Here is a 17,741-nt window from a genome sequence, read left to right on the forward strand (position 1 = left end):
CATTAACAAATCTCCGATGACGTAATGGTCTTAATCTTTGTAGAACTTTCTTCGGGATATGTATGGGCATGAGCGATATGAATGACATGATAATAACACTATTAACAACGGCTTTCTTTCTTAAAAGTCATGATTAAATTTAATTGGTGTTTTCCACGAGTAAAGGGCTAGCAAAGTGGTCACACAAGTCATATAATTTAATAATAAAACTCTAGCCCGACCGATGTATCGATTTTGGTCACTCCTGTGACCACAGATTGAAAACGTGACAGAAAATTGGCGTTACTTTCGATGATCTCATCATTAGCCAAGTATAGGCCATCTTTCAGCTCTTTTCGTCATATCCCCCCCACGGGAGAATTTTGTCAAGTTAGCTAATTTAGTATGCAAGCCACCGTAATGGCGGTCACCGTCGACGAAATGTTTATTTGCTCAAAATTGGGGCAAAATCTTTCGGAGATGGAAATCAGGACATTTGTAAGGATACAGAAAGTAATTTGGGGCCGGTTGCTGGCTTCTAAGGCTGAATTTATCCAGAAGTAAGCTGTATTTTCGTTTTCGTGCCGAAAGCCGTGCGATGAAATGTTATCGGCTTGTTCTGCTGTCTTGTTCTGTTTTTCTCTTGGTCTTTCTTGTAGCCCGCCGAGGCCAGTCTTTCGTCTAAATCAGTTGAAAAAAGTTCGAAAAAGATGTTCCCATTCAAGTTTAAGCTCTCAGGCGATAATTCTGGAGATTTTTGGCCGAAACGTTCGGCTTTGTTATGTTCGTGTTTTTCGGTTGCTATGGGCGACCGTTGCTTCCTTTGTTAGGTCAAGTCTGGGGAGTGAGGTCACAAAAAAATTCTAATTAATTCTTCTCTAATTCTAATTAATTCGCTGAAATTTTAACACGATAAGGCTGGATTGTTAACGAATAGATTTACCTTCTGCCGATGTGTGGTAGCTATTAACGCTGAAGTGGTATATCGCTTCGAAGTTAGGGTTTTGAAGAGATTTTTTTGCAACGTGTGGGTTGGGCGTGATTTTGTAATCGGAGGTTTTTGTTGACCCCGAAGGAAAAAATATCCGGAAAAGGTCATTTCATCGACGATTCAAAGGAATATAAATATGTATATGTTCCGAGCTAAATTTCTGCTGAAAAAATATATTTTTTGACGAACGCTGGGTTTTTAATTTTTTCCCGCGAAAGTCCAGGGGCGGGGCAGAAGACTCCTGAAATTTTCGTATAGGCATCATCCAACAAAAAATGACGTCACATCCGGTTTAAACTGCGCTTCGCGGCTCGTTTCACAAAGCGAGAAAATGGCGTTTCGATTACTCGTGGTTTCCCTCTATTTGTAAACCATCAGTTTCGTTTCATTTTATATTGAGTATGGAAGGATGTTGCAGACACATTACTTCAACTTTTGAAGCAAAAATTTCGAGAAAAGAGAAAAGTTTATTATTGTTTTGAAGCAAAATAACGGAGAGCCTTCCGTCATCCTCGGGCGAATTTTACACATTTGTAAAACTGGTGTTGTTCCGACTTTTGGTTCTCGTTGTTCGTGATTTAGTGATAACAATAAGTGCAATAGCCTATAATGTTAACAACAACCTGGATGAAGTATTGCTGGCCATAGTTTGCACTGTGTACTACGGGAACATAATTAACAGAAGCCGTTTAGCTCCGAAAGTCGCTGTCACCAGAACTTTTGTTACTCTTGGCTCACGTGTATTGGTAGAAGAGACAAGCTGGATCGCATGCTGAAGGTCAGTATCCCACATTCCTACATCTCTCGTTGAAGATTGTTGTTTTCAGTAAGATACAGTACATATGTATCGGTAGTTTGGGGTCATCAGTCTCTTTCTCTTTGGTGAGTGCTTTTAAAACGCCCAGTAAAAACTTGATTCACGGCATGGAAACTTATGCCTCGCTGGATCGAAATTCGAGCAAGATTTTTGAGTTCTAGTCCTCTTTAAAAGTAATTAAATCAATTATTCAAATCCAAGCCATTAGAGGGAATCTGCCATTGAAGCTGCCCTAAGTTAAGGTCCTGTTCATGGACCTTCCCCTTTGAAAATCGTGGGGGTGTTCTTTGAGGCAACACATGTACAGGTCCCATTTGTATGGTCTCGGGTACCCGGGATAACCCTCCCCCTGAGGCAACTTTATCAAGTGTTTGTATGAGAAAATGTAGCCCATGTAGGCCGAGTAAAAGTTGACCCTGCATGATTATTCGTAACTCCTATTGAATAATCAAATGTGCGACTATCCCTCTTTGTTTAAGTTTCCCTCACTCATTTGATCAGAGTGGGTTTTGCTGAGTTAATTTTCTCTTCTTTGATACAAATTGCTGCTTTAAATCTTAAATCTAGGCATTACGTGACACTCGCCATGCTGAGAGTTGTTCCAGTTGGGTGAGCTAAAGTGTTTATGTATACTCAAAGAAAAGTTGTTGGTTACTTTAGCTGCCAAGGTGAGTCAACTTGCCCACCTGAATTGTCTCACCCCCAAGTCTGGTTCGTCATCCTTGTGTAAACGGTTGGTTGAATTTTGCAAAGAAATAAGTGAAAAGTTAGCTCCGCCAGGGTAACTCGGGGAAAGGGTTGTCTCTGGTACACAAGAGCCATTCTATTTTATTTCCATTTTCCTTCTTCCTCTTCCAACTGATTATGCAAAATATACTGTCCAAACTCTTTATGGGTACTGGTGTTTGAGAGTGTCATCTTTATCACTACTGTGGAATGTACCTCAGCATAGAGCCACCCCCGTTAACACAGCCACCTAGTTATTATGGCCACTCTATTCTGGCTCAAACAAAACCTCAGTCAGTCATTTTCTTATTTATTAATTATACAGTCAGATTTTTGAGACCTGTTGGTGACCAGATTAACAGAATTCTGGCACATTGTAGGAGTAATTTATATACAATTTACAGCAAGCAACAGGCATCATTTTGTTAGTGAAGTCCCATGCATATATGTAACTCTTGATTATTTTGAGATTTTATCTTTATTATGTCATCAAGGCAATAATATTTTGATTCCTGCTCCAGCGGTAGGGGGGGCGGGGGAACTCTCCTCTATGTGCTATATACAGCTGTGCAGCCCCAAAGGGTATGGTTATTCAGCCATCTTGGTCATAAATACTCTAGGGTAAGGCTTTTGCCCTCTAGTCTTTAATTTGTTGTGTTTTTTAGAATAAGCTACCTCAATTTTCATCATTATTGATAAGACCATCAACAAAAGTCCTTCAAAACTTATGTTTAGGGCAACTGTAGCAGTCGCAACAGTCACAAATGGGGTAGGGAAAATCACAGATTATGGTCATAAATAGGTTAAGAGTTTAACTTTTGTGAAGAGGGCTGCACTGACCCCCACCCAATTTTTCTGGGATGTACAAAACACATTTTCTTAGCAGTTACTACAGTCTTGCTTTAGTAAATCAAAATAGTACTTGCTGCCAGGTACTTTATAAATTAAAGTATAACCCCTCCAGAAGCCTTCACAAAGTACATGTAATATCTGGTGCTAACAATTTTTTTTTGCGGCTGATTAAAATTTGGTATTAAATTGTACTGAACTGGTGCAGATTTAATATACATGATATTTTGTCACACTTAGTTCACTTATTTTAAGACTACTCAGCAGCAACTAGTACCTCTTGTATGACCATGCAGTAACAGGATATTCCAAACAAAAAAAAAGTACATGTATATGTATTACTATCCTGCCTGGAAGAGTGTGTAGAGAGAGCACACAGTGTAGTGCCCTACTGTATGCCTTTTGTTAGGTATAATAATCTTAAATTTAGAAGACTCATATTGATCTTAGAATTCACAAAAAAGTTGATTTCTTGGCAACTCTCCTTTAGCAATGTCACTTCATAATAAATTAGCAGTTTGGTATGTTGTAGCATAGAACTTTAATTAATTAAGTTATCACACTGGTATCACAGAGGTCATGGGTTAGAATCCAGTTCACACCTAATTTTTTTCAGGCTATAATTTCACCTTTGCGTAAGTTGTGTATAGTACGTTGCAATGATCAATCATGTCTTTATAAGTTGATCAATGTATATATGTCCCACTGACTTATACTTCAACATTTTATCTTAAAGTTTGTTTATTTGTTTTATTGTGTGGTTCTAGAAAATGTCCATACCCACCCCAAGGAGATTACTGGAAATTCCAGGGATGGGGAGGGTCTCAAAAGCCAAACTTTTTAAAGAAATTAAAGTATTAATAAAAATTGGAATTTCCATAGGGAGGGATGGGGAGATCTCTGTTTAATAAATACATAAATAATATGTACAGACCCATTATCTGATGTGAAGACTGTGCAATATATCCTGGCCAACGAGTTGCCAAGGTGTAGCATCCTTGTTATCAATTTCAAGTACCAAATTAAAGAAGATCAGCATGTTAGATGGGAGAGGGGAATTTTTCAAAATATCATAAACTAAAAATAAATATATTTTCCAAACTCAATCATGTTAGTAGTGTTAGTGTCTATTTATTTATTTATTTATTTATTTATTTATTTATTTATTAATGAATACCTGTGAAGAGATAGTCATACATTCTTGCAAATATTCTGGGAGTCTCCCACATACCATTTAGATCATCCAGTCCCCCAGGAAAGTTATGAAATTTATTGTCCAAGTAAACTACTGAACCATGGGCTCCAGTCAGGACAGTGCTATTACAATGCAATTTGCAGATGTGCTACATAATATGAGCTTAACAGTTTTGTTACCATGGCAACAGACTGCATTTCAGACCTTCCCTGATATTCTAGGCTTTTCTGGCCACCTCATGGTCTTGATTAATGTTTTTCAAGCTGAAAATCACTGCATTATTGAAATTGGGTTAGAGGGAACTGGAAAAGATTGAGTTGCCAATTGGGAACATATTTTTATAGCCATATTAGTGTGTTGCCTGTAGAACTATAAGGCTACCAAGTTTCAATGATCTCTGCTGTATATATGGTCTGCACTTGATGTAATATTGGGTTTGGTGTATGACATCATCAGTCCTCTCATTTGCATATATTTTACACATTTTAAACTTAAATATCTCCAGAATTAATGCAAATATTTGTTAAGGTAAACAGCATTTGTAATCTATAGTGGAATTCTATTTGATACTCCTAAAAATTCTGAATCAAGGGGTAAACATTTGATGATAGTAGCATGCCAAATCATTGAGGTGAATTTATGCTGCTGACATTTGCATGTACTGTAAGGTGTTGAAGAGAATTTTGCAGGGGAATTTGGTGTGTTTATTGAATTGCCAGAGGTTGGTTGGCTGGTTTTGTTATTGCTTTGTCATTATCTTCCATGTATTTTTTTTTAAAGAAGAGTGGTTGGTGGCAAAAGCAAAACTGGCAAAACTGTTTTTAGGTTTTTGTGGTCAATCTATTAGTAGTTGCACTGTCTTAAATTACAATAGAAAAGATGTGATATTATTATGTAAGTTATACTTTGGTATTGTTCATACCAAAATTGTAGTATTTTCTGGTTCAATGTTTGCCTCTGCATTAATTTGATTAAACTACTGTAGTTTATTTTTTAATGGAATTTAATTCTGTCAAAAGGGAGGTGGGAATCTGAGAAAAATAGCTGTGAACTAGACCAACAAATATACAGAAATCTACCACCATTGCTTTCATGGCTGAGTGGAGATGAATCTAAGTCAGACCGAAATTAGAAAAAAAATTACTGATTTATTGGAGAGTTGAAATGGGATCCTGGCTATGGGAGAGTAGGAATTGGGGCTGAGGGGGGTTGGTGGTGTGCTTGTGAATTTAAGAACCTCTCTGAAAGTGAAAACAAACTGTAGGTTTGAAAAGTTTAAAGCGAGGTTAAAAATTATACTTTAATATATCTTGTTTATTAAGGTGGTAATGAGCATAATGCCCACTTAGGGTGAGTCATTGAAACAATGACATAATTTATGTTTGTCTTTTCTTAGGTGGTTACCTCCTGGCATATACACCCCACACAGGCATACAATGTTATGATTAGATGATACAACCTGCTTTCCCATGTTTAACATACACGTAAGAGTATTGATCAGTGGACCAGTGTACAAGTGTGATTTCTCTACTGATAATGAGAATTATAATAAAGATACAAAGCCACTCTGGTGTGATTTATTTAATTATTGCTTAACGGTAAAGTGAACCAGTTAAACCAAAGGTTGCACTCTGTAAGATCAGGTGAACAAAAATTAAATAGGAAATTTCACTACATCAATTTTATTAATAAATTCTGCACGCATTGCAGGCCTATGATGAGGGAGCATTATAAAGCTCTCTGCACGCATTGCAGGCCTATGATGAGGGAGCCTATTATAAAGCTCTCTGCACGCATTGCAGGCATATGATGAGGGAGCATTATAAAGCTCTCTGCACGCATTGCAGGCCTATGATGAGGGAGCATTATAAAGCTCTCTGCACGCATTGCAGGCCTATGATGAGGGAGCATAAAGTATACTTCTCTGCAAAATATAGTTGGTATTTTGTTGTACTGGTAAGAATATAATTTGGAAATTTTTTATGGGAAATGTTTCCATTTAAAAATGTAGCTCAGATGCCACAACTATAGTTCTCCTTTCTGTGGTGTTTTCTTTTCTGGTAAATTGTGAAAACAAATTATGTTGACCTACATGTAAGTTAAAAAAATATACAAGTAGTAGCTCTTCTGAAAAAAAAAAGTTAATTTGTTGTTGTTTCTTCCTGTTCATTTTTTCCTTGAACATTTTTATTTTCCTAATAAGTAGTTTCGCTAGCCATAAAAATGTTTTGTTGTCTCAGACCATTTTCAAGATAAAAAAGTGATTTGTATATAAAATTTGAATTTTTTTTGGGGGGGGGGGTGGGGACCTTTTCAGAATTTCCCTACAAAGATCACAAGGTACAAGGGAAGAAGCAAAAATAGAATTTTAAGTGTTAAAACATATGTTTTCATCATCAGTTTGGGCCTCTCTGTGAAGCTGCATAGTATACTTGAGGATCATGTTATACCCATTTTAATTCAAAATACAAATGGAAACTTGCATTGACAATCACTTAATCTCTTGGCACTGTTTTGTTTTTTAATAATTGCCTTTTTTCACAAAACAATAATTTGAACATCTTTGTTTCACAAGCTGGGAGGGGGGGGGGGAGGGGTATTCTACAAAGTTTTAAATGGAAAGGTCTTATCTCAAGGTCCATTACTCCTTACCCTTTTGTATACATTTGTACCATTTTGATAGAAATGGCACCTCTTTTGTCGACCTTACATTGCAAAAGGGTTAATGTACCCCTTTAACAAACCTATTTAAGAATACTGCATCCCTTTTCTATTCCCTTGGAAAAAAGTTAATAAGTAATATTATAGAATCTCTTCATTCTGGCTGAGGAGAGTAAATGAGAGCTTTTCAACAACATTTTAGAACCAGAAGAATGGAATCCCTAAATGACAGATTTTCCTACCCTTTCATACACCTCAACTTGTGAAATCCCTATCATTAATTTTATACCTGAAGCCTGAAATAGGTACTCATCGTGAGCTGAGCCACCCCATATAGTTCATTACAGAGAGCCTTCCCACATACACAAATCAGGAACTCTTGACAAGTACTGTAAGTAGATGCTGGCTTTAAGACTGGTCTGAGCCAGCTTCTTCAGTTTTTTAGCACAAACTTGTTGCTCTCTGTCAATTTCTAGTACAAAACCTTTTCTTTGCTGATCTGGTCCAAGTTCACAGACACTAGCATCACTCTCACGACACTGACTCTATCAATGTTACTCACAGTCTGATTCTTCAGTTTCACTGCACCATGCTTCATCATCACCCATCATTGTTAGACATGAGTTCATTAGCTTGTAAAATTCATCAGCCTGGCAGTGTCATTGTTGCTATTGCCTGTTCCCAGACTTCCTTTTATGGCTAGGTGTAGGGGCATGAAATTTCATTACTGTTTACAAACAATTTGTTTAGATGGCATATTGAAAGTGATGAATTACTGAAACTTGTCAGTATTGCTAGTGTTCTCTCGTTTCCTTAGGGATTGAAATATCTTGATGTAAGATTACAAAGAGAAAGCACACTGAAATATAATGCACAACTTTTTAGTAACCTTTCAAAATGGGTTGCCAATATGACAGGGATTAATAGATGAGGAACTTGGTCTGCAAACAGGGCAAATGAGAGGGTTTGAAGAAATTAAAGGTGCATGCTTGACCTCAGTTGGGGGGGGGGGGTATTGGAACTTAGCGCTGCTGACGTCAAACACTGTTGAAACGGAAAAATAAATTTGATTATAAATGAGAGACAACCACGACATGTCCAAATTACTTAATCTCCGTTAAAACTAATCCTCTTGGTTTTTTTAAAGGGGCTCACGGCCTGCCTGTAACGAAGCGTTTATCAATTAAGGGATTGCTTAGGGAAAACATATCTTGTTTAAGGTTCTTAACCAATCGTAACATATTTTATGGCATCAGTTTGAGTCATGAGCAAACACACGAGTTTGTGTTAGTGTCGATCGGCAAGAAAGTTATGCAAAGCGCGTTATGTGTGTGGGTCTATTCTTGCAGTGATACGATTAACAGCACTCAAGTACTCTCCAGTGTTTGGCAACAGTAAATTTTGAAAAAGGCGCTTCTGTTAATAAGGTTCCCCCATGTCTAGAAACCTGTCATTGTGCATTTTTCTTAGTGTAATGCCTACCTAAGAGAATAGGATATTTGAATTGAGTGCAACTTACCTAGAATTCATTATCTCCACACAAACGATGACTCCTGTGGAATTCAGCGAGGAAGAAATGGCGACATTTCGTAAAAAACACGCCTTCAAAACAGCGTGTTTTTGAATAAATAATTACCCTGTCCTTCAAACAAACTGATATGACGAGGAAGAAGACAAAATTTTGTTTATCGTGGCCAAATAAAACGTTAAAAATATCCGGCCGATTGCAAAATATTACCATTTTACTTACTGAGAGAACGATTATGCCATGTTCAAATTTGATTTTGCCGCTCAGCGCTCTTTTTTACCGGATGTGACGTCATTTTTTGTTGGATGATTCAGATACACAAAAAGTGCCAGGCGTCGCAGAGTGTTCTCCCCCGCCCCTGCGAAAGTCAGTATCGAAGATGAGATTTATTAATGTTTCAACAGCTTTTGGCGAGTAAACATCACAGGTTGCGTGACTCAAAATTTGGCCGAGTGGAAGCTTGGGTCTGGTCGCAGACAAAACTGCGAAAAAAAAAAAAACACGGGTAAACCATGAACCGCGCTCGGCCCATAGCCGCGCGGTTAAAAAATAATAATAATAAACCACGGGTAAACCTAGAACCGCGCTCGGCCCATGGCCGCGCGGTTAATAAAAAAAAATAAACCAAGGGTAGAACATGAACCGCGCTCGGCCCATGGCCGCGCGGTTAATAATCAATGCACTAAAGTAATCTTGATGGGTACGCTTCACTTGGTTTGACTGTAAACCAATCACAGCGCCCACAATATTTAAATGAATTATCATAATGAAAGTAATAGTTAATACTTCCGCCCTTGGCCGAACGGGAGCTGTCATACTATAGCTGACGAGATGATCGATCATGTTTTCACATTTTAACGTTCTTGTCAAGAAGTGTGCTCAGTTTCGAGAAGAAGGCATATTCACTGATGTACAGCTAAAAGTAGGCAGGACAGTTTTTCCTGCTCATCGCGTGGTATTAGCTGCTTACAGTGATTATTTCTACGCCATGTTTACGAATGGAATGAAGGAGACGAACCAGGAAGTTATTGAACTAAGAGATGAAAGCATGTCCTCTGAAACGTTGAAACAAATAATTGACTACATCTATGGCGGATATCTTCACATAAACACGGAAAACGTGTTTCAGGTCCTCGCCGCAGCTGATCATCTTCAAGTCACAAGCGTTCTTCAAGAGTGTTGTGATTTCTTGAGAAAGGAACTGCTTCAGTGTAACCTTGATGTCCGAAGGTACTGCTGTCTTTGTGCAATTGCCGAAAAGTTTGGCCTGAGAGAATTGAGAGAGGCAGCCGAAAGCAAGATGGCTTTGACCTACCAGGACATTTGTGAAAGCGAAGAATTCCTGGCCCACATAAGCGAAGAGAAATTATTCAGCCTTCTCAGTCGAGATGATCTCAGTGCACCTTCAGAGACTTTCGTCTTCAAATCCGTGATGCAGTGGATTAAACACATGAAGAAAGAGAGGATGGCAGTAGCGGCGAAAGTTATCGGAGCTGTTCGTCTGGGGCTGGTGGACATTGAAGTGCTGATCCATGAATTGAATACAAGAGATTTTCAGCGATTTCCAGATATTCACAAGATTCTATTTGACGCGGCAATTTATTTTCATGTGCCATCGCAGGTGCCCAGATTTGCAGACAAATCAAAGCCTCGAACCTCAAGTCAAGTAAGTCCAGTCCGTAAATAGTAATGTGTATAACCAGTGAGTGTAAAACGCAGACTGCGGACTGCAGACCGAAGGTAAAATGCACACTGAGGGTATACAAAATGCAGACTGCAGACTATAGATAGCACTCTCAGGATAAATGAAACAATTTAATCATTGTTCATCTGTTTGTTCATATATATAATAATATGTGTATGTTTATATAATCGTATTCTATAGTGTACGTGGTCTCGGTCCAAATCACGTTTGTTGTACGTTTTGATGTTTCAGACAACAGCTGATAAAGCTAGTGCCTGTACTCACTACAATTTTAAAAAAATCGCCATGAGCCAAATTATAGATCAATGAAGCAAGAACTAGCTGAAATAAAAATAGGAAATCACAACGTGTCTAATTCATGAGGAAAACAGACTAAATATAATTAGTAATTACGTGAGTAAATAGCCCTGGCCATGCCATTTTATTTGGTGTATTTTGTTTGCCTAGTGATGAGGCATTGGTATGTTTGTAACAGAAAATAGAGGACTGTTGTCAATACAGTCCAAAATTATTGTCAGTCAATATTGTAAATAAAACACCTATTGACCGTTACCTCCGCGGACACCATTTGGTCGTTCCGATATGGGTTTCATTATTGTCTTTACCCCTATTCAGCGGCCACTCAAAATTTAAACACTTTGTTTTGGAAAGGGCGATGGCAGATAAGAGTCTGAAACTGAATGTGCATGACCAGTGATAATTCAAATACACGTCTATCTTGATTGTCTTGAATTGACTCCATGTTCACCAAGAAATTTATAACCCGATAGTGAAAAATTAAATATTCAAGGTACACCAACCTCTATTTAAGCAGCTAGCCCCATTGAGCGGTCACCACCCTTTTTCCTGGGGGTAGCCCACTGTATTACATGTAAACCAAAAATTAGTAAATTGCACAGCACGTAATGACCCAGGTATGAGTTTAGCGTTACAGTATAACGCAGGACATGTAAGTAGCGGTGGTCGAGTAAAAGATAACAACAGGAGCAATGGTAAACTATTCATTCTTCTCATTTCTTAATTTAATCTCTTCCTACTCAACACGATTGTGTGCTCCCAGTGGTTCCCAGCCTTACAGAGCCTTATGTATTAGGATAGAAATTGTCCTACCCCTACCCCCTAAAATGGGATGACCGTATTGCGTGACGAACAAGGAACCGCTGCAAGCAAGGATTCAAGCCATCGAACCATGATGATCAAACGTAATGTTTTGGTGTAGTGCAAAGCAAGCAACTATCTACAAATGACTTAGCCGTTTTTGACTTAGATGCAGAGGTGATCATATGTGTCGAAAGAGGGTCACAGATTCATGGTATTCGACCATTAAATAAGTTGACAGTTGGCGATGTACATGGGACGTTATGTAAACAAAAGCAATCTCCTGCTTTATGTGCGACGAATGGTGAGAGAAACACGTCAAATCGGCTTTGGACCTGCTTTTACAGCAAATGAGGTTAGAACATTTCGAAATTATCAGCACTGTGTCTATTTCAACTTAACATTGGTCAAGTCATGTGGTGCATGCTAAAACAAGAAGATCTGTTAGATCTTATAACCGCGCTTTTAAAATTTAACTGTTTTCTTAGTACTACAGTCGCAACGCAGTGCATATTCCAAAGCAATCTTTGATGATTCATTGATTACTGTAGACATCACAGCACTTGATCAACACAAACTCTATTATCGCACCATCAGTCGTAGCCGTTGTGACATCTCCGATGACGTAATAGTCTTAATCTGGAACTTTCTTCGGGATATGTATGGGCATGAAGATACGAACACTATTACAAACCGCTTTCTTTCTTTAAAGTCACGATTAAATTTAACTGTTTTTTTCCCTTGAGTTAAGGGTTAGCAAAGAAGTCACACGAGTCACATAATTCAAGAATTGCGTTATCTACGGCTATCTTTAGTACGGTGGTTATTTCCCTATCAATGACGTAATCTTCGCACGTTCTGACACGTTCTTTGCTTGGTTTGCAAATATTTAATTTTGCTTCCGATCTATGAACTCGCTGCGATGAAACAGTCAAAGGATTTACTTCATTTGCCTAAAACCGCAAGAAATACTGGCAAAATTACAAATAAATTAATGACCGTCGCTTCTGCCGAAATAAACTTGCAAAGTAAACACGATCTTATTTGTCACGTAGCGAAAGTGAAAGCTGCAACGTTATGGGGCGCCGTTTGTAAATTTATTATTTAGACTGAATTTATGCCATTTTCCCCTTATTTATAAATAATTGGAAATGCCACAAAATTTGTTTATAAATAAGACACAAGAACTTGTCCGTTGATGTGTAAATAATTATTTTGGGTACGTCCTGATTTATAAATAATCTTTTACCATAGAGTTATTATATATAAATAACAAACTAAACAACTTCAATTATTTATAAATCAGGTCATCTCTAAAATATTTATTTACATATCATAAAGTTTGTAAATCCCATTATTTATAAATAAATTACTTCGCCGGGAGTGTAAATTCATTATATAGAAATAATAAATTTCACCTCGCTGAGTGTAAATTTATTATTTATAAATAATGAACTTCAATGAGTGTGTAAATTCATTATTTAGAAATAATGAAGTTTCATCTCGCCGAGTGTAAATTTATTATTTAGAAATAATGAATTTAACCGTGTGTGTAAATTCATTATTTAGAAATAATGAAGTTTCATTTCGCCGACTGTAAATTTATTATTTAGAAATAATGAATTTAACAGTGTGTGTAAATTCATTATTTAGAAATAATGAAGTCTCATCTCGCCGAGTGTAAATTTATTACTTAGAAATAATGAACTTCACTGAGTATGTAAATTCATTATTTAGAAATAATGAAAGTATGAATGGCTGACCCAGCGTCTCTTGCCCGATCGATTTCGGAGGCTGTTTCTCGCGCTATAAGTGAGACAGTTAATGCTACCCTTGCTCAGGTAGGTATGCAGCCTGAAATTCAGCAGTGACGGATCTGGGGGAGGGGCCCGGGGGCCTGTTCCTCCCACCCCCCACGCCTCAAATATCTATTATGTAGTTCTTATTCACTCAGCAATTCGGCAGCTCAGACTGGATAAAGACCGAGGTAACAGGTAAATTTTAAGAAAAGAAACTGCTGCATGAAGAAAATAAAAATCGCTTGGTGTGTTAAGTGAAAGGTCTGATTTCTATTGACCTTTTTCGCTTGGGCGGTTTGTTGTCCCATTACAGACCACGCGATATTCTCTAGAGAATTGCTCTTTTATTCATCTAAAAATTATTTATTCATATACGCGCAACGATTTGAAAATTTGAAAGGAAGAATTCTCAAGAGTATCATCACATGGTCTGAAATGGGGCAACAAACCGCCCAGTCGAAAAAGGTCTATTCCACAATGGTTTAAACGTAAATGAATTTAGCTTTCCACGTGTACGATCTTTGGACTTGCCTGGAATAGACATGCTTAGCTGTGACTTGATCAAGCCAAATTAAACAAAGTGTGTCACACAGCTATCCGTCCAAAGGTCACAAAGGTAGCAAAGAATTTAACCTGCGAGCAGGCTCACGTTTGAGTCAAACGCACGAGTGACGAAGAGGAATAACGATGGGCGGGAAAGAGGCGCCAAGAAAGTGACTTTCTCCTCTTGCGGCTTCGCCCGTCGATTTCTCGCTCTCAGCTACGCCGAGCGCGTTTGTGCTCCAACGTGAGCCTGTTCGCAGGCTACAAAGAATTATCTAAGCAAGTAAATACATTATTCGATTTTCCGATTTTAAAAGTTCTGCATTTTCTTCATGCACCAATTTCCTGTCTTAAAATTTACCTGTTACCTCGGCCTTTGAGTAGTTGTTGTCGTTGTCGTTGTCGTTGTCGTTGTCGTTGTTCCTGTTGCAGTGTGAGCTGCCGAATTGTTGAGTGAATAAGAACTACACAATAGATATTTGAAGCGTCATTCTCGCTTAAACGCAATTAACCAAAATAAGGGGGCGGGGGCGGAGGGAGCCTCCACTAGATCCGCCACTGCTGAATTTCAGGCTGCATACCTACCTGAGCAAGGGTAGCATTAACTGTCTCACTTATAGCGCGAGAAACAGCCTCCGAAATCGATCGGGCAAGAGACGCTGGGTCAGTCAGCCATTCATACTTTCTTTATTTCTAAATAATGAATTTACATACTCAGTGAAGTTCATTATTTCTAAGTAATAAATTTACACTCGGCGAGATGAGACTTCATTATTTCTAAATAATGAATTTACACACACGGTTAAATTCATTATTTCTAAATAATAAATTTACAGTCGGCGAGATGAGACTCCATTATTTCTAAATAATGAATTTACACACTCCATGAAGTTCATTATTTAGAAATAATAAATTTACACTCGGCGAGGTGAAACTTCATTATTTCTAAATAATGGATTTACGCACTCAATGAAGTTCAGTATTTATAAATAATAAATTTACACTCGGCGAGGTGAAATTCATTATTTATAAATAAGGAATTTACACTCTCAGTAAAGTTCATTATTTATAAATAATAAGTTTACACTCGGCAAAGTGAAATTTATTATTTCTAAATAATGAATTTACACTCCCGGCGAAGTAATTTATTTATAAATAATGGGATTTACAAACGTTACGATATGTAAATAACTATTTTAGAGATGACCTAATTTATAAATAATCGAGGTTGTTTAGTTTATTATTTATATATAATAACTCTATGGTAAAAGATTATTTATAAATCAGGACGTACCTAAAATAATTATTTACATATCAACGGACAAGTTCTTGTGTCTTATTTATAAACAAATTTTGTGGCATTTCCAATTATTTATAAATAAGGGGAAAATGGCATAAATTCGGTCTAAATAATAAATTTACAAACGGCGCCCCATACAACGTCAGCGCATTCCATGGCTGACGTAATACCTTTTTTCACCGTATTTATTATTCCCTTTAAATCCAACGCTTTGATAAAAAAAAAAAAGAAAATATATTTTACCCACAAAAAAGAAAACAATATCCGTAAAATTGTCCGTGTATTTATGTTTTAACAGCTTCTGGCGGAAAAACATCACACGTTCCGTGACTCAAAGTTTGGCCGAGCGGAGGTCTGCGTCTGGTCACCGACAAAAAAAAAAAATAATAAACCACGGGTAAACCTAGAACCGCGCTCGGCCCATGGCCGCGCGGTTAATAATACGTCTAACCCGTAAATTGAAATTTGACGAGGGAATGGTCAAATATTTGCATTTTTAACGTACTTTGAAAAGCTCTCGCGTCGCTCACAATCATTTGCCCAAAGAAATTTTTACAGGAATCTGTAGATCATCCTTCTGCGATTCAACCACCAGAAGCTTAATCCATTTGAAGGTTTCGCACACGGTGAAAATTAATTATATACACGAAGTACTTTTAAGTGAATGAAGTACATGTCTTTGAAATTTAATAATATTATTTTGCACCCAAAAAGACAACGCAACATTCCAAAACCAACCCAGTACACATTTAAACATTGCACAAAAATATCTGAGTGTTTTAAAAACGGAAGAATGATGTGGTTTTGCATGTGAGGCTCGCAAACTTGCTTAATAAAATGGTGCGTCAAATGACGATTTTAACGGAAGTTTGTAATTTGCATATTTCTTTGAAATAAAAGGATATTTTGCCAAAAAAACTATCCAGTAGTTTTTGTCATGCCCTAGCCTATCTACCATGAAAATATGAGCGAAATCGAATTTTCGACCCTTGCCGAGTTATTTTCCATTTTTATGGACAGGAACTCTTAAATGTTCCCCAATTTTCAAAACTGCACATGTTGCAAAAAAGATTTGAAGAATAATAAACACAATAGCCTCCATTTGGGGCAAAAATATGCTCGGATATTTGACCTTTATTTTTGTGCCAAATGGAGGCTATTGTTTATATACACTTAATAACTCTGCAGTCTGCATTTTACCCCTGGTCTGCAATCCGCAGTCTACGTTTTACACTGACCGTTTGTATTAAACACCGTCACATGAATATTTATATAATAATTCATGAGTTTTGTCGAAAATGTTGTTATGTTTCTGTATCGTATTGCAGGTTCTTGTTGGCATTACTTTAGGATCTGATTCGCCAACTTTGTGCTTTGAAGCCTTTGATGTTGTAAGCAAAAGCTGGAAACATCTGACATACATGAACAACCCACAAATGCAAGCCGTGAGTTCTCAGAACAGAAAACCTGTATCCTTGGCAGCTGAAAATATTGGCAATCACTTGTATGTAGCTTTTAATAACTGCATTGTCTATTGTTATAGCATAGATCAGAATTTGTGGGAAGAGTTACCACTCTCACCATATTGTTCGCTTAACAACTTATGCGCTATAGGTGATTACATGTATGTTATAGGTGATTACAATCAAGTTCCTCAAAGGTACAGCCTTTCCCAGCGTCGATGGCAACCTTTTAATAAACTAAGTGATTGTAGCAACACAGAACGTCGCTACTATGGTGGAGCAACAGTATTTGATTCAAAGCTGTATGTACTTTTTGGGCGTGCTCAAAGAACTGCAGGAAACAATACGCAAGGTTCGAATGATTTCTCTATGCAGAGAGCAATGCTATATCGCTTTGATCCAAGTATGAATTGCTGGCAATTCCTATCAAACACATGTGAACCTCATTTTGATTCCACAATTTTTGTAGTCAATAACAAACTTTGTGTAGCAGGGGGGTACAAGTCTGCCAACAGTAGACAACACATGCCATGGTTCTGCAGTGAGGAAACCAGTGTAGAGGTGTATGATATTGAAATGAACTATTGGTCAATTGTTCAGCAAAGTCATATTCCTCAGAACAACCTTGGTGCAATAGAGGTGGAAGAGAGGGTGTATTTCATCATTGACAAATTTCCAATTGACAGTGGGATTAGAATCCCACCAGGGGAACTGTATCCTGTTCATTTGGGTGGGTGGGAAAAATTGCGACAAATTAACCTTTCAGTTCTCTGTTACTTGCCAATGAAGAGTAAACCCTGACAGCAAATTGATATTACATTAAATGCTAACAGCATCTCTATCAGTGTTTTCCAAAGTGTACCAATGGTAATTAATTACATTCATCTGATGAAAACTCAGCATAAAGCTTGGGCAGGGATAAGGGACAGATGTGTGTGTGTGTGTGTTTGTGTGTGTGTGTGTGTGTGTGTGGGGGGGGGGGGTGTGTTGGTTCATGCTGCCTCTACATGTGTGACTGGCCCAGTTCAAACATCAAACTTGATATGTACAGGGCATTAATAATCCAGTTTGATTTCTAGACAGCATA

General features: G+C 37.7%; 1 protein-coding gene across 1 annotated transcript; it reads left to right on the forward strand.

Annotated features, from left to right (window-relative positions):
• Positions 1-9,421: 9,421 nt before the first annotated feature.
• On the forward strand, positions 9,422-17,455 carry LOC145463034 (kelch-like protein 26). Its single transcript, XM_081446739.1, has 2 exons — positions 9,422-10,412; positions 16,520-17,455. Exons 1-2 carry the CDS (start codon positions 9,588-9,590, stop codon positions 17,453-17,455), a joined length of 1,761 nt encoding a protein of 586 aa, XP_081302865.1. The 5' UTR covers positions 9,422-9,587.
• Positions 17,456-17,741: the final 286 nt, after the last annotated feature.

Source organism: Orbicella franksi, chromosome 1 (assembly GCF_964199315.1).
Source record: "Orbicella franksi chromosome 1, jaOrbFran1.1, whole genome shotgun sequence".
NCBI classification, from domain to species: Eukaryota; Metazoa; Cnidaria; class Anthozoa; order Scleractinia; family Merulinidae; genus Orbicella; species Orbicella franksi.